The sequence below is a fragment of the Pocillopora damicornis genome, chromosome 1 (assembly GCF_964200805.1).
Source record: "Pocillopora damicornis chromosome 1, jaPocDami1.2, whole genome shotgun sequence".
Classification (NCBI taxonomy): Eukaryota; Metazoa; Cnidaria; class Anthozoa; order Scleractinia; family Pocilloporidae; genus Pocillopora; species Pocillopora damicornis.
Genome location: NC_142670.1, coordinates 36,946,945 through 36,964,981, shown reverse-complemented (window position 1 = coordinate 36,964,981; position 18,037 = coordinate 36,946,945). Strand labels below are relative to the sequence as shown.

At 36.8% G+C, this 18,037-nt stretch overlaps 1 protein-coding gene across 1 annotated transcript; it reads right to left on the bottom strand.

The window, feature by feature from the left end:
- Nucleotides 1-1,846: 1,846 nt before the first annotated feature.
- On the bottom strand, nucleotides 1,847-14,801 carry LOC113669745 (wings apart-like protein homolog). Its single transcript, XM_089209434.1, has 19 exons — nucleotides 14,191-14,801; nucleotides 13,589-13,669; nucleotides 12,866-13,006; nucleotides 12,446-12,511; nucleotides 12,024-12,206; nucleotides 11,753-11,834; nucleotides 10,862-10,949; nucleotides 9,605-9,668; nucleotides 9,182-9,293; nucleotides 8,789-8,901; nucleotides 8,008-8,084; nucleotides 7,336-7,469; nucleotides 6,954-7,021; nucleotides 6,416-6,463; nucleotides 5,497-5,722; nucleotides 4,237-4,395; nucleotides 4,039-4,127; nucleotides 3,531-3,626; nucleotides 1,847-2,271 (listed from the first exon to the last, which is right to left on the bottom strand). The coding sequence occupies exons 1-19, from the start codon at nucleotides 14,668-14,670 to the stop codon at nucleotides 2,212-2,214; spliced, it is 2,367 nt and encodes a 788-aa protein (XP_089065560.1). The 5' UTR covers nucleotides 14,671-14,801; the 3' UTR covers nucleotides 1,847-2,211.
- Between the last annotated feature and the right edge of the window lie 3,236 nt (nucleotides 14,802-18,037).

The window sequence follows — 18,037 nt, the reverse complement described above, 5'->3', positions numbered from 1 at the left end:
TGTTGAAAATTTGTCAAAACCACTGGAAACTACGTGCATACATACATGACGGGTCAGTCAATCTGCCCCAGTCTTTCTCAATTTCGACGCCATATTGAATATCTTCGCATGTTCTTTGCCTGTTCAGAATGGTTACGATTATTAACGGTGAGATAGTACAGGACAATGATCCGAGGGCGCAAGAGTTTCGAAATCGTGGACGAAGACAACAAGAACAGCAACACCAACGAACAAGGGGATCACAGAACCAAAACTACCCTCCAGTCCAACAAGGGGGTTCTATTTTTGATCAACTTAATAATCGACTGATTTCCGCCGGTTTTCCTCGATGGAATTTGGGACAAAATGTCGTCGAACCGATTGTATCGGTGGCGTTGATTCTTGCTGTGGTTCTTTTTGGCTTCCAAGGTTTGTTATTGGTGGGCGTTCTCTGGCTCATCACGCAACAAAGTCGACGATGAGCAGGGTGTGAACTTCGTAAAAAATTAAATCGTATGGCATTCACGGATTTTATTCAAATTTGAAACAGCTTCTACGTGTCGTTGAAGTCACGGACTCACTGCTGGACAGAAAATCGCGATAAATTAGCATACATAGTGTTTATTATAGAAGGCACTTTTACAAAGGTAATTAGGTTAATTCTGGTGAATTATAGGAAGAATTTGATTAGTCAGCTGATCAAGAGCTGGCGCAGATTTTTAATGAATGGGTTGGATGTTATGTTGGTGGGCCACTTTCTTACATCTCCTTCACTCCCAAGATCTCATTAGTAATTCTCTTTACTTTATGCCTCAGAACTCTCATGATATTAGTTTGGAGAACTTGGTACTGGATCAACTAATAATCTCCTAACTGATATTTATTCACTTATCTGCTCGATATTGTAGGAGAAATGCTGTCTTGATTACTAACTGAAGTTAGGTTTAAGGGTTAAGCATGCACCACACAAGATCTAAAATATTAGTTTAAATTTCAATTTACTGTAAAATGGTTGGAAATTTTGCTTTTGATGTGCAATTTAGTCTCATCTAGGACAAGGTGGTGAATGATATCTGCAAATTAGGCCAAAGCTGACAAATCAGGGTGCATGAATGGAATAATATCTGCAAATCAGGCCAAAGCTGACCAATCAGGGTGCATGAATGGAATAATATCTGCAAATTAGGCCAAAGCTGACCAATCAGGGTGCATGAATGGAATAATATCTGCAAATTAGGCCAAAGCTGACCAATCAGGGTGCATGAATGGAATAATATCTGCAAATCAGGCCAAAGCTGACCAATCAGGGTGCATGAATGGCACTCCTTCTGTATAGCATTTTTAAAACCTTTGCTTATTCTCCACTGTGTTTTCTGTACATCTCCTGTGGTGCTGATGAGAAGAATTTGTTTAACAATCAAGAGTTTCTTCAGTTAGTGATCATTTCCTATATTCCCATAACCAAAATATTTAATTCAGGGTGATACTGTTTAGAGAAATTAGATGCTATTCACTCTCAGGCATTAGAGAGTTAACCGTGACTGTTGTTAGCTTCCCATCTCTTTTACATGGTGGACCCTAGTGGGCCTGTTTTCCAAAGTTGTTCCAATTCTAGCCTGTTCCAGGAATGCAGTGACCGAAACAAAAACGAAGAAACAAGTTAAGTTAAAGGGTACCAACACAAAGTTAGCCAAGGATTGGTCAGAGCCACAGATCCTGCCATTTTTTCTTCCTCCATAGCATTAGCACTACCATTAGTGTTTTCTTACAGAGACCCATAATAGAGAAAATATTAAAAATAACACAAGATGGACTCTGAAAATATGGTTGGCTATACCACACATGCTTGCCAAGGGACAGAGAAATGTTGAGACAATGCAAACTTTATTGAAATATATGGAAGAACTGGTATGGAATGCAAGCTGATCTACAGTGCACATGCTAATCTTATGAGAGCCTATCCACAGCCATCCTTTGCAATCAAGTGAGACATGCACAATTTACATCATCAACCCATGTGTCTCAAGGGAGCAAAAAAGGAACAAATTAACTTATTTATATACAGTGATCCAGATTGTAGATAATTTGTCTCATTAAGTGCTGTGCTGGATATGAATTTAATTTTCATCTGGTGATAATTATGTAGAAATAAAAAAATGTACATCACTTTACAAACAGTAGACTACTGTGGTAAATCATTACTGTTTCCCAAAACAACTTGGCTTGTTTGGTTCACTTGCAACTTTCCAATACTTTAACAATTTTTTCAATTCCATGGCCACTTGTGCCGCTCTATAAGAATGAAAAACAAAAAGTTAGTATATATACTATACATGTACCATTAACTCCTCACACCCTAACATCAGAATGCATATTCTTCAAACATTTCCTAAGGTGCTGACAAGGAGAATTTGTTTTAAAATCTTGAGCTTCTTTAGTTGTTGTTATTGTTGTTGTTTTTTTTTTTTAATTCTCATGATCCTAACCCTTTCATGCCCAAGATCTCATTTTTAATTCTTCTTTCTGTCTGCCATACCATTCTTATGATGCTACTTCTGAGAATTGGGTTCTGGATCTACTAGAAAATTCTTGAACTTATATTTATCTTTATTCTCATCACTTATCTGATTTATACTGTATTGATATTGCAAGGAGAAATTCTGTTCTGGTCACTCATGGGGGTTAAAGGGTTAATGTGTGATTCAGGGGTGATATTGTATGGAGAAATTAGATGCTGGTCACTCTGAGATGAAACAAGTATAAAGATGTCAACATTCTTTGTATCTTGACACAAACAAGAGACACTAATGTATCTATGGAATGCAGTAAAACTGTAATAATATATAGATTTAGCCAAGCCTAAAAGTGGAGCTTGCATTTTTTTTTCCCACACATCTCAAGGGCACAATGCCTAGCCCTGGCCAGGACTAGAACCTGGGTTGTCCAACTCAGAGCCCAGTGCTCTGACCACTGGACTACTGGACAAAGCCGTGGCGTTGGTGTACCCGTGGTACAGTTACCGCGCATGTTAAAAGTGGCACCTTGTATAGTCATACATCCAAATTTTTTTCGGCTTGATGGGTTACTACTATTTTGTATAATTATGGGACTACACTCTGCAAGCTCTGCTATAATACAGACTTTCTACAGAACATTGCGACATTTTCTTAACCTTTAAACCCTAAAAGTGACTCACATCTAATTTCTCCCTACAATAAAAGTTCATAAATTAATAAATAAATAATAATTGATTAATAATTAATTAATAATTAATTAATAAAAGTGACTGACATCTAATTTCTCCCTACAATATCACTTCTGAATCACACATTAGGGTCATGAGAATAGAGGAAATGATCATCAGGGAAGGAACCTTTTGATTGGCAAACAAATTCTCCTTGTCAGCACCTTAGGAAATGTATAAAGAACAGTGTGGAGAATATGCATACTGATGTTAGGCTGTAAAGGGTTAAAGGGAAGGCAAGCTCCAGAAACCACATAATTTTCATAATCAACCATTATCACTTCGAGAAGTCTTGTTACTTGCTTACCGTGAGCTTAATGAAGCGGAGGAATTTTCTCAAGACATTAATAAGAAGAGAAAAATCACCATCAGGTAAAAGACTCCTTACAAAAGACTGGTTTGCCTAATAAACGATAGCAGAAAATTAACAATTGAGTTATTGTAAAATAAAACAAAGGATTAATTAATAAGGTAAAAAAAAAAAGGTTTTAGGGAGTAGTTGAGCCACCTTGCACATCTTGTTTGTGTTATCACAGTTTCCTTAACATGATACAACTAGGAGTATTAACACTCTCCGTGGATGGGATGATGGTCCATATCAGGTTACCCCCCAGCATTTCATCATGTTTCCCTGAGAGCTTGTTGGTACACGTACCCATTTATACTCCTGGATGGAGAAAGGCACTGGACAGTAAATGTTTTGCCCAAGGATACAACATAATGATCCAACCAGGTCTGGCATAAGTACCTCTGAACCCTCAAACATCCCTGTCTATAGTGTAGACACCAATTTCAATGTAACGCATTACACTTACCTCATTTTCCTGTACTATACATCCAAGTAGAAGGGCAACATATGCAGCCACAACACTATCTTCCATGTGTTTTCCAGCTTTTTGCAATGCTGTACAAACAACATAAATAAATAAATAAACTGTACAAGATATGGTAACCAGATGGTTAGACTCTGTTATTAGGTGTAGGATGTAACCCCACCCAGAAAATGGCCTCACCTTTCCCAAGCTGCACCTCCAGGGGTACAATTTCCTCTTCCTCTTCTTGTGCATCATTAGATTTCTTATCTCCTTCATCAACAGAAACGTCAATATCTTCACCAAAAGTCCATCCCTTGCCATCCTTTGTGGGTTTAAATGACTCCTGACTACTTTCCTCTGGACAAGAAATAAAATTATTTCTTGTTAATATCACTTCTGTTGCATTACTGAAATCATGACAGATTGGACTCTAATCTATGGCCATTAAGCTCATGTGATTTTTAAATGTAACACAGTTTTTTTGGTATTTGTAACACACAGTTTAGGGTGTTTTTAAGGGCCTTTTTTCAATTAGAAGTGGTTATCTTTGTGACTGTAAATCTATGTACCTGACAAGGCTGGACAAATGAAAGTACCTTTGATTTTGCTACCCTTTATCTGGCTTTTTTGTTAGAAAAGGATTCATTTCTGATACTCTTTAATTTTGAAATTGCAGCTTCAGATTACCACAATATTGTTTTCAATAAAATCTTGAAAATCCACCCTTTATTGACTGATTGCTCCGTTGATCCACCAGTCCATCATAATATTTTGTATCAAGATATCACTGCTCAAATTAGTTATGCTACCATCCAAATCTTAACTCTTTACACTCTAACATAAGTATTTGTATTCTCCTCAAAGATCTCTCTTAGTTTCCTGTGGTAATGACAAGGAGAATTTGTGCAACAATCAGGAGCTTCTTAAATTGGTGATCATCTCAATTATTCTTGTGGTCTTAATGTTTGATTCAGGGGGGATATTGTGAGGAGAAATTAGATGTTGGTCAGTCTCAGGGGTTGAAGGGTTAAAGAGATAAACTTACACGGGTGGCGAATGATGGCTTTCTGATGTTGTTAGTAACCTTTGATTTACACACCTATTGTCACACATAACTGGAGTTTGTTAGGCCTTTTGTCCCCATTCCACATGTTTTTGTCTACATTCTTTATAAGAAACTACACACTAAGTTTTGGCTCAACCTGGAAACCACTGACAATATGGATGGGTGTGCCACTGCTTAAATTAAATTCAATAATTATGTAATATCTTTTTAACTGGTATGCATGTTGTACAAATGCCAAACGTCACACCTACAAATGAAAAACTTTTATCTTACACCAGCTCATACCTGTACATGTACCCGCTGAAATATTTCTCGCAACTAACAAATAAATTTGTTCTATTACAGCCTTGACTGGCTCATTTTCTGAGAATGCATTATATTAAATTATGTACCTTCAGTTGATAAACCTGATGTCATGTCATCTGTATTCCTGGCAGCTTCCTCTCTTATAAGAAAGAGCTGCACAAGAGCTTCAGTTGAGCTTAGTTTCCCCCCCTGATTTGTCACGTCTTGGCTGTCATCTTGACTTTCAGGGCAGGGGGAGGAGGTACGCAGCTGTACCAGGGAGGCAATGTTCTGCTTACTGTCCTCCACTAGGTTTATTAATAATTCCAAGCTCTAGTGAAGAAAATAGCCAATGATTTTAACTCTTGAAGATTAATGCATGTTACATGGATCATTTACTGCACTACCCATAAAAGCATGAAATATCACTCCAAATTCTGATAAAAAAAATCCCTTCTTCCAAAATGTTTATGTACACAACTTTAATAGTTCATTTTACAGTTGTGTGCTTGGTTGCCAAGCCTTTGAATAGGAGTGAGGCTAAGGGTGACCTTGTTATGATACAAACCTTGCTGCTTTTCAAATGCAAATTAATTTGTTATCATGCTAACTAGATTCTGGTCTCTATCACAACAAGGTCACCTTCAGCCTCACTCCAAATCAAAGATTTGGCAACTAAATACACAACTGTAAAATGGCCTATTACACATTGTATGGTTTTGTAAATCCTACTAATCTCTAATTATTGTTAACCAAAGGCTTCAATAATGGCTGAAAGGATAATTAACAACCTAATTGGTCTAACTTGTCAAAATTTTCATTTCTAAAGGGGGGTTATGAGATTTTTTCCCTTGCAGCAAGTTTTATCCTGGTTTACTTGTGATTGGCAATGTCACTGAAGCCCTTCCATATACAATGAAGCACTTGAAACTTGCACAGAGTTTTTAATAGCCTCTCAAAGGAATCAACACCCTCAATTTTCTAGTTTACATTTAGCACTGAAAAATGCAATTCATACTCACTCACCAGTACAAGAAGATCAAATCTCTTGCTCTCTGAAACAAACTGGGGCAGCTAATAAGGTGAAAAAATTATTGCACAGTTAGTTTTTTCTGCTTAAAAGGTTGCCATTGAATTTCTGTTTTGAAGAAAATCATTATGTTTCCTCAACATGAAATGCATAGGTGTGCATGAACTGGCATAGTAAGACCTGAGTAGGTTTAAACTGCAGCTGAGGTTACTGCTTTGTGTTCTTTAACAAAATACTTTATTCACATGCTGTCTAGCCCTATCCAGGAGTATCAACGGGCATCTATGAGCTGTCTTGGGGTCCTTCCCAAATGCTAAGGGGGGGGGGGGGGAAATTACCCTTAGAAGTCAGACTGACAATTTCCTGCTATTCATTCAAATTACTAGTTGGAGAGAGGCTTTGTGAATGTATGGTGTATTTCCAAAGAACACAACCCAACAATCCAATCATCACTAAAATGTACACTTCTCAAAGCCATGTCCAGGGTGCTAAATATTAGGCCTCGGCATCTAACACTTCTGCTATGTACTGTACCTGTAAAACAGTCAGAAGAAGAGATGATAAGAAGCCTTCCTGTTGCCCAATGCAGGAACATCCTCTCTCTGGAGAACGAAAAGAAAAATGTTACTTTTCTTTTAACACCTATGAATTAGTAGCACCTAAATTCTCCTTACAATATCACCCCTGAATCTAACACTAAGGTCAGGAGAACAAAGGAAATGATCACAAACTCAAAACACTTTTGACTAATAGACAAATTCTCCTTGTAAGTAACATAGGAAATGTATAAAGAGCAGTATGGAGAACTTGCATACTGATGTAAGGGTGTAAAGGGTTAATTGAGGAGTCCTAATCAAGGACTAGATCACTTAATAATCACGAGAACTGCACACTTCATAATGACAAAGAATCTTACCAAAGTTGTGGGTAAGATTGAGAAAAACTTTGAGAATGCCAAAGAAGCAGTCTTGAAACACTTCATCAGGTTTTTTCTTGGCTTTCTTTGATGAGATACCATTGTTGAGTGTGTTAAGGCACATTTGTAACAATCTGTAATAAAAAATCAAAACATGATTGTGCCCTAGGACAAAATTAATCATAACAGTATAACTGTACCTGATGGCTTAAAGGCCTACAGCCAAAAAGTTTGATGAGATATAATGGAATGCTTCACTACTTTCAAACCCCCCCCCCCCCATAGTATTTTGTCCAGTTTATGGACAGTTTATGACTCTTTATGGAGAGATGATTTGCCAAGGGAACTCTCATTTCCTGGAACACAACAAAAATGGCCCCTCAACAGCTCAACCAAAAGTATAATGAGATATAATGGAATGCTTCACCCCTGCCTTTTCCCTATAGCATTTTTTCCAGTTTCTGGACAATTTGTGGTCCTTTAGAGAGCAATGATTTGCAAAAGGGAACTCTCTTGTCCTAAAACACAACAAAAATGGCCCCTCATCAGCTCTAACTCAAGTCTTTTTGTTGCAATATTTGTATTAGCCAATAAATGAGTCGGAAAATTGGTTCCCAGGTCTAAGGGGTGAACTTACTATGAAGAAGAATTGATACTTTGATGCTTATTTACCTGACAAGGCTTGTCACAAATGACCCTTTTTCATACTGAATCATATACTTTTGATTATTCAAATTCTGGATTGTAACCTGCAGTAGAAATTAGAAAAAATAATCATTGGAAGTTTGTTAACTTATCAAAGTTAAAAAAGGAAACAAAATTGAAAAAAAAGATCCCCATATGCTATTAAAATGTAGTTTCCTCTTGTTGGTTGGTTTAAAATTTTTTAATGTACCAGTTTGATTTTAACCCTTTAAGTAATGGCTCAATATAATAACTTGAACTTAAGAAAAATTAAAATTGCTCTGGTTAAGAAAAGGTCCTTCAAAAAAAAAAAATTGAGTATTTGGTGCTGAATAAAATATTACTGGTATCTCCTTGTTTATATCTTCCTTAACCCTCTTACTCCCAAGATCTCATAAGTAATTCTCCTTACTGTCTGCCATAAAGTTCTTGTGATGTTAGTTTGAAGAATTTGGTGTTGGATCAACTAATAATCCCCTTATTAATATTTTTCTTTATTCTCATCACTTGTCTGCTTGATATTGTATTGATATTGTAAGGAGAAATTCTGTCTTGGTCACTAATGGGAGTTAAAGGGTTAATTCCAATCATCTACTGTATCTGTTTCATGATATATTAATACAGTAGGAAAAATTGTATCTTAGTCAGTCCCAAGAGATAGGACCCTAACTTGCTAATCACAGGTTTTAGGTGGGTAAATATCAGCTAATGGATCATGGGATAATCAAGTAAAAATCATAAGAACACTGTAACATATATGACAACTCACATTCTCCAGAAGTCTCATGCATCTTGTTAGCTTTTTAAGCTTTGCTATTGACACTCCCTCATGTAATTTGCCATCCACATGTTTTGTTAAAAGCTCATCAATAATTTGAATTGCTAATCAAAATATAGGGAAAAAAAGGTGTGATATACTTCAAAGTAAATTAACTTTTCAAATACCCAGTAAGTCCACTTACATAGCAACAAGGGATCCTGCCATAATGAACTTATAACTGATTTATTTGTTTGTTGTTATAACCATAGGCAGAATCTGAATCCAACTGGTATTCATCTTTGTTTTTCAATTAAAAAATTTGTTTTCACTTTCTTCTGTTGCTTTTTGTGACTCTATAACCAACAATGTGCAAAAATTACAACTATGTAAATCCGCTCTAACCTGTGTTCATTATATGATCCAGTCCCTGCAGGACTCTTATTTCTTCTTTAAACCATTCCCCAATTCTCTGGGATGCCAGGGAGAGCATAGATTCACACACGAGTGAGGCAGGCTGTGGAAAACATAAGCTTGGCTCAGCATTAGAGGAAAAGATAATATATATCAAATAAACTATACTAATTAACCCTTTAACTCCCAGAAGTGATTGACATGTAACTTCTCCCTGTAATATCCATACATTATCTAGCAAACAGGTAATGAGAATACTCAAATTTATCAGGTAGAAGTTGTTATCTTGATCAAACACCACATTCTCAAAATTAAATTATAAGGAAATGTGTAGCAGCTAGAGGGGAGAATTAACAATCAGATCTTGGGAGTTAAAGGGTAAAAACATTTATGATCTTAATTCAAATAACTTACATTTATGTCATCATCACCCATTTCAAGTAGTTCCTCAGAGGCACTTTGCTTTTCAAGTAAAGTCCTACAATGAAAATGATTTTGAGGTTTGGGGTAAGACCAACCTTCTTAAAAGAAAACACAGTTAATACAAAATTGTACCAGAACCCCATATATCAGCAGATGCACAATGACCTTGACTAATCAAAGCATATGCTTAAGAAGGAAAGAGCTCTTTAAAATGTTTTTTTTAACAATCATGTAGGAGAAGAAAGTACATGATAAGTCACACTGAGTTACATTTGTAACTGTTCATTTTGATGTAGGCTTTAGACAGCACCATGACCAATGTAATCAAAACTATAACAAAATTCTTGAATGTGATTGGTTCTCACAAGCCCAATTTGAGCACTAATAGGACAGTGTATGTGTCATGTTTGCAGTAGTCCATTTTACAGTTGTATGCTTGGTTGCCAAGCCTTTGAACAGGAATGAGGCAAAGGGTGACCTTGTTATGATACAAGCCTTGCTGCTTTTCAAATGCAAATTACTTTGTTATCATGCTAATTGGATACTAGTCTCTATCTCAACAAGGTCACCTTCAGCCTCACTCCAAATCAAAGGCTTGGCAACTAAGTACACAACCGTAAAATGGCCCGTTGGACAGTGTAATAGGACAGTTAAAGGGACAGTTCACATGTCATGCTTGTGTAAGTGGACAGAACGCATCATGTGTGCATACTATTGTCTTGCATTTTGTCGAGTTAACTGATGCTTTTTTTTTATGAATACATATAACCGATGTCTAGATTCTTTATCAAATTTTGTCATAGTTTTGATTAATTGGTAACAGGACTTCATGTCATCCAATTCTTTCTGTAATCATACTTGTGATTTACAAATAGGACTCCCGGTCATCCGATTTTGTTAATCACTCATATGATTACCGACCAAATTGGACTCCACTTGTTCCTATGACCATTATTAATAGCAATACCCACTCACAAACAAAGGATACATTACAAAGAGCTAATGACACCTCTTCTTTTCCTTGCAGGAGAGTGTGAGTGACTAGCTATGAGTTGCAGTTGGTTTTAACATTAATGACTGAGTGAGAGAGCACCACAAATCAAGTTTTTCATCTCAATTGTCATCATAAAACATAAGGTAAAAAACCCATTGTCACTCAGGATAGCTTTTGATACTTCACTGAAAATTGCTTATTTTAAGCGATATTTACAAATGAAGGTTATGTTTCCTCATGTAAGGTGTACTAACCGCACTTTGGAGACATATTTATTGTAATCCTTCAGTGATTTTGATTGCTTGTTCTTACTGTCCACAGCTAGGAGTTTCATCATTAGTTCTGGAAAGTAAATAAGTTTAGGATCAATTCAAGTATCATACACTATACAGAAATACTCAGGAGTTTCAATAATTATTTCCATAGGGGGCTACCAATGTGCACAGAAAACAGGCCGTAAAGCGAAATCCCACCACAAGAGCCAGCTTGCAAGCTGAACAGACAGCAGTAAGAGGTCTTGCACAGAGTTTGTTCCCTTTTTCAGACCATATTTCAAGGACTTTTCCAGGACTCAGACTGATTTTTTTATAGGACTCAAAATTTCACTTAAAAACCCTTTAATCCCCAAGATTTCAAAATCAACCCCTAGAGTCTACATAAATTTCTCTACACATAAATTCTAAAAACTTTATTGCTTGAGTTGAGCAGACTTCCAGGACTTTACAGGACCTGTAGTCTTTTTCCATGACTTTCCAGTCTATGAAAATATCAAAAATAAGATTCTGGGACTTTCCAGATTTTCCAGGACCTGTACGAACCCTGCTTGCAGACCAGACAGTGGTAGACCACTGAGAACCAGAAACCCTTGAACTACTAACTCAATCAACTGAAGTATCACTGGTGATTGAAGGACAATACTAGTGAAATGTAAGGGAGGAAATCTGTAATGGACATCTAGGCATCCCATACAGAGGAGGAGCAACAAAACCCCTTGTTGCTGAAACTGGGATCAATACCATCAGAATGGCATTACCTTATCACTATACACCATCATGCACAAATTAGATATACCTTGCTTGATTTATATACAGCTATGGAATAAATTGCACTGTCAGAATTTACACCCAAAAACATAAAATTCTTACCAAGAACGGATCTGTCCAAGTCAGCATTTTGACGATCCTGAGATAACATCAAGGTAATCGCTGATGTACAAAGCGCCAAGCACTACAAATAATCAGAGAAGTTCAGATGGAAAGTATTCACAACTTTTTCCTCTAAGAGCAGTAGTGGTATAGAAGGGATTGATAAAATAAGAGTACTGAGCAAAGTACAGCAAAGAAAAGAACATCTTAATAATTTTGAGTATTACATTTAACTAAGTAAATTGTACATAAAACTGAAACAAAACCCCACCTTATCTGAAGGTGCATCTTGAAGAGCTGAAAATATTTTAGGTCCCATGCCATGGGCCCGAAGGTTCACTCTGAAAGAGGGTTGAGCACAGTGTGATGCAAAATCCAGAGCACTAACACAACGGGTGGAAATTGAACGAGTCTCATTGAGACCATCCAGAAGGTACTCTACATCATCAAAAAACTGAAACGAAAGTGTATTCATTTCTACATCAAAATGATATCACTTAATTTTATAAGGGAAGCAGGGTGCATTACATATAAAGCAAAACACAGCCTTAGAATGAATGCTGCAAAAGGAAGCTCCAACTCTCAACTCTGCATCCAATTTAGGATATCTGGCACTTAACATTGTTGCTGGTTTTTTTTTTTTTTTTCACTTGAGGGCAGAGAAACTGAGAGAAGGTTAAACAAAAAGCTCACCTGCTGGTCTTCTCCTGACTCCAGACATTCATGGACTTGTTTGACATTCCTCACTACTGTGAAAAGCTATAGCAGAGAAGACAACATTTGTCAAATTAATTTGAGGCATCGGAAACCTTGAAGGATTTCAAAATCTAATAGATTTGACACAGGTGAAGACTTAGAAAAATCAGGAATGAAAATCACAAAAATTGGCAAGAATATGTGAACAGCCCCAAACATCTAAAAAAATTGACCCAAGCCTCAATCTTTGAAGTTTTTATGAAACCTTTATTTTGAGTCAAGTTTCCAGGACCACTCAACTTACATCTGAGCAGGACCTAGTTGTTCATAGGGTGAATAACACTATCCAATGGATAAAATCACTGTCCAGCTAATGAGTGTTAACAAAACATAGTATGCTTGTAGACAAAGACCTACTGGTTTATCAGTTCTTTTAACTCTGATTGCACTTGGAGAATCAGTATCTTTTTTCTGTGGTAGACACACAGCTGGAGCAAGACTTGGGGCATCTGAGGGTACTTCATCCTGTGACTCTTCACTAAAATCAGCACTTGTGGGCTTTAAAAAAACTATGCTTTAGATTGACCTCACTACATGATGGCTGGACCATTTATTATCATTAATACTATCTCTGGGAGAACAGCAGTAAAATCATTTGTGGACCATCTAGTCTCTGGGTATCCTAAGCTATCCTTTTCTTCAAAAATAGTTTTCACAGATGGATATCATTACGCTTCCTTAATGTTATCAGACTTTAGAAGGGGGAATTGAGAACTGACCGACCTAAATCTGTTTGAACAAAGATAACAGCCTTAAAGGAGCCAATAAATAAAATTATTTAATTCTTTAAGACTGTAAAAAACATTATTAAACTTCCTACACCTAACTTTACATCATATCATAAAACACTCAACTGTTAATGTACTGTAGGCCACAGAAATTTTCTTAGTGTTTTCCATTTGTGATCATCCAGCAAATTTGCCTGAGAAAAAGCCTGGTCTTCTTTTCATAGAGGGATCATTTTCAAACCTTGTCACACAATGAGAGAGGCACAACCCTCCTTACAAGTTCTACACCCTTCACTTATCCCCTTTCTATTCATGCACTCTTTCCTCTCCAAACAAAAATAAAAAATCTTACCAAGGCTGAGAGTCTTCTTAATTTGTCTTTCTTTGGTGATAGAGACTTGTCATTATTCTTCAGAAAACTCTTAAAAGGTGACTGCAAAGTGAAATCAAGAAGAGCATTAATCACTTAATAAAGCACCTGTTTTTTGAGTATCAGAATTGAAACTACTGAGAAACACTTAATATCAGTTTCTGCACACAGGATCTTGTTTTCAAGTTCCATAGAATCCAAATCATCAAAACAAATAGACAAAAAAATGTGTAGAAGACAGAAAAAAATTAAAAATTACATTATGACAAAAAGGATTGACTTTCATCATGTGATATTTATGTTTAAATATGAAGCAAAGAAAATACTCAGGCCAAATGAGTAGTACAGAGTCGGTCACCCTTTCAACCCCAAGACCTAAAAATCAATTCTTTATGATCACACTGTCACGCCTGACACTTCTTTAAATTCAAAGGCTGAGAATTTGATGTTAGATCAACAAATATTCTATAATTGATATTTCTCTCCCTTGTGATTACCCCCTACAGCTAAAAAGTGTACTGATACTGTGAGGAAAATTTCCTTTTTGGTAGCCCTTGGAGATAAAAACATGTTTACGACCTTACCGAACTGAGCTTCTTTCTGTAAGTATAAGCGCCCCTCTTCTCGCCTCCTTGGGATGAATTTTCACTAAATTCTTGAGAGCTGCTATAAGCTTCATCATCAGTACTTTTATCGGTAACTTCTGGCGCGATCGCTTGTTTCTCTGGTACGATAGCGTTACTTTGCAGAGCACTCTTCTGTGAGTGTGAAATCGTCACGTCATCTTCGTCGAAAGCATACGGGTCTTTCTCATCGATCGTGCCTAATCTTCGCCGTTTGCTTGTCTTTGATGAATCGATATTTCCTGCCTTTATCAGACCAGCATTGCTTTCGATTATTCTACTTGTTCTAGCCCACGGAGACTTCCTTCTTGAGAACGTGTTCTGCCCTAATGTAACGTTCGCATCCGAATTCTCACTCTGTTGAATCTCATCAAATTCCTTGGAAAGTTTTGATTCTTTGGCGCGATTACGGCTGTATGTCTTGGTGCCGTATTTCGGCATGAGTTTATCTTGGTCACAAAACTTGTTTAGAGGCAATCAAACAAAAATTTCGCGTGAAATCATAACGAAATTTACACGCATATAGTCTCCCTCTCTCAAATTCATAATTTACCGGGAAGCAAACTGCGCATATTATTGTTGTGAAAGCCGCTGTCATTTCTAAATTTTTATGGCGCGAAAAAAAATAGACAGGCTCGCACTGCGTCCTTAATATTGAGTTATCGATCAAAATTTGCTCTTCGTCACATGAGAGGTGGTACAGCATCTCCTTCAAATCTCCTCGAGTATCAGAATAGTTTTCTCCAGCATGAAAGAGTGAGATTGGTTTCAAAACACGAAAACGGAGAGTTAGTCTCACGCAAAATTATTGATATTTCGGCGGTACCAAAAGTTTACTGTCAGTAAGTGGATGACTTTGTTTTCCGAGTCACAAATTGTGCATAATTTATTTTCGCAATCGGCAAAACTTTCCTATTAATGCATAATTGTGTACCTCTTTCCTGCTTTACTTGCTCCAAGTCCTCCCTCCCATTGTACGGTGTGATCGATCTTAATGAACCCATGCTCCATGGGACCAAAATCCCTTGGAGCTTGGGAATGAGAATGAATTTCACGACGAAAACGCGGGTACACCACTGTTGTAGAGGACTATTTCACTCGCCAGTTTTTGTCAAGTTAAGGAAAATTTTGGGAAAAAAGAGCAAAAAACTATCAACCTCTTGAGGTGTCTGTGGTGGACGAAAACTTCATCCCGGAAAATCATTAATAGGTAAGATTTTTAATATGTTTAAGCTGAAATCGGATAAGCTATTTGTCAAAGACTTGGTGAGCGAAATCAAAACATGAGTGCAGTGCACTACTGAGCTAGATTAGGCTAATAAAGCCGTACTATCATGCAAATTTGAGCCTAATTTATTTGAAAAAGGATACTTACTTTGGTGCAGAGTGAAATGAAACGTTTCATGCTTTGACTTTGATTGTTTTGAGTTGGAATGCAGATTTCAACACTTCAGTGTACGAGTAACGGGCGGTTTTGTATGTGTTTGAGTGTTTAATGAAATCGCTAGAACGAGTAACGAAGCCACATGATTCATGGGTTTCTCTTCTCAATTGTAGCTTCATCTCCATTATTTTCATCCAACTAACCCGTAAGACTCATTCATTCAAGCTCAATACAGTTAGGAAGTTTGAAGAGTAAGCCAGCACCGGGTTGCGTTACCAAATAATCGTTTCTTTTTCCTACTGATTCAAACTTGCCCTGCGAATCACCATGTGTTTCGATCCCTCAGTCTTGTCCCGTAATCAAAGATGTATCTTCGAAGATAAGGCCTTCTTCTACAGTGTAAGCATATTTTTAATATTGAAAAACATTCTCGCTGAAACGAGAAATCTTTTACACTAGCCTCGCAATAAAAATTCCCAACATGCTAGACGCGCATGAAAGTAACGCAAAGCGTGACAGAAAACATAAACATGCTGAACATAAGTGCGGGCCGTTTTTCCTTTTTTTTCTGTTGTTCTTCTAGTTACTTTTGTATTTATTTAATTAATTACGAAGTTGTTTTCAGTAACATATCTAGCCAGATGCTAAAGTATAACCCGCATGTCATGTAAACTATTCATAAGTGAATTTACAACGATCCAGTCCCCCAACCGAGGAGTGCTCAATTATCAAACGCTTCGCAGAAACATCACAATACTTTTAAAATATCTTTGTTCTGGGTGCTGTTTGACAGTTTTTCGCCATGGGAGTGACAATAAGATTGCCAGCTGTGATGTGTTGCTTCCCCTAAAATCATTATTTAACTTTTTTCCGTTTCGCGGGACGTCAGCGCTGTGAATTTTTCCAGATAATTTGACTGAATCCCTTCCTTAACAAAGTTATTTTCATTAACAAACTTCTTGCTACGCCAATGTGTTTTGTTATTTGACAGAATGCTTTTCATCACGCTAATAGACTTTGTTTTTATTTAGAACATCAGATTTAGCGTAGCCTACATAATCTCGTCTCGGAAATTAAATTTCCGTCGGCGGAGAGGCCATCTATAAATTAGTCTAGAGGTAAGGCTGGTGTTGAAAGCTGAGAACATAGTTTAACAAAAATACAAAACAAGAGGTTAAAATATCCTGTCAAACGGCTTCTTTTGAAAATACAATGTGATCAAACTAACTTTAGAAAGGGTAATTTAGTTTTATCAACTGAGTTGATAATGTGAATTGGCCACCGTTAGAGTTTCAAAGCTAACGTTTCGAGGGTTAGCCCTTCGTCAGAGCGAATGGAGGAATTGTGGGTTGTGCATGCATGTGAGTGTTTAGAAAGATCTTTATATAACGGAGTATAGACTCGTTTATTCCAAACATTTATGAAACAAACAGTATGTCTTTGACCTTCACACTGGGACTCTTCCCAACGAGTTTATTTCAGTATTCCGAAGATCTTTTAATCAATAAATCTAACATTGTATTAGTTGTAATTATTAATTGCTTTTTTCCGCCATATGAAATACGCCGTCCAAAGCCACGTTTTGCACAGTCTCTTTCTTAATCTTTCTCAGTGTGCGCGCCTTACCTCTGGAACTCGGTTCCATTTGAGATTAAAAGCAGCGCATCTGTCTCTATTTTTAAAGCTAAGCTTAAGACCTATCTTTTTCGACAAGCATATTTTTAGACTTTAAATTTTTATTTAATTATAGGTTATGATAATTTGACACTGTAAAGCGCATTTGGGCGTTAGGAAAATGCGCTATAGAAATAAATTATTATTATTATTATTATTATTATTATTATTAATCACATTAGTGTACAATGATTGCATAGTCTGGTTGACCGTTGCAGTGTCACTGAAGAGTTCTAAATCAATTCACCCCTTTAATCGTTTCCTTAACGATTCTCTGATGATTTATCAGTAACGATCTCAATAGTAATTGTCGTTGCTGCCTGCCATACAATTCCGATGATGTTGGTTCGGAGAATTTAGCATTGGGTCAACTAAAGGAGTTTGTAATCTCTTGATAAACTAATAATATTGTAATTGATACTTTTCTTTAATTTGATATTGCATTAATATTATGTAAGGAGAAATTCTGTCTTTGTCATTCGTAGGTGTTAAAGGTTTAACCCTTTAACTCCCATGAGTGACCAAGACTGAATTTCTCCTCACCATGCCAATACAATATCAAGCAGACAAGTGATGAGAATAAAGAAAATAGAAATTAAGGGAATACAAGTTGATCCAATACCAAATTCTCCAAACAAACATCACTAGAACTGTATGGCAGACAGTAAGGAGAATTACTGATGAGATCTTGGGAGTGAAAGGGTTAAAGTATTGTTCAGCCTCAGGCCAGACAAGGCTGTCCATCCCTTC

Excerpts from the sequence above, each read along its gene's own strand:
- LOC113669745 (XM_089209434.1), bottom strand. The coding sequence starts at position 14,670 with ATGCCGAAATACGGCACCAAGACATACAGCCGTAATCGCGCCAAAGAA. Across the intron at positions 12,512-12,865 it reads TTAAAAGAACTGATAAACCA|CTTTTCACAGTAGTGAGGAA; the intron begins GTAGGTCTTTGT and ends TCTCTGCTATAG. Across the intron at positions 9,669-10,861 it reads AAATATGTCTCCAAAGTGCG|GACTTTACTTGAAAAGCAAA; the intron begins GTTAGTACACCT and ends TTTTCATTGTAG.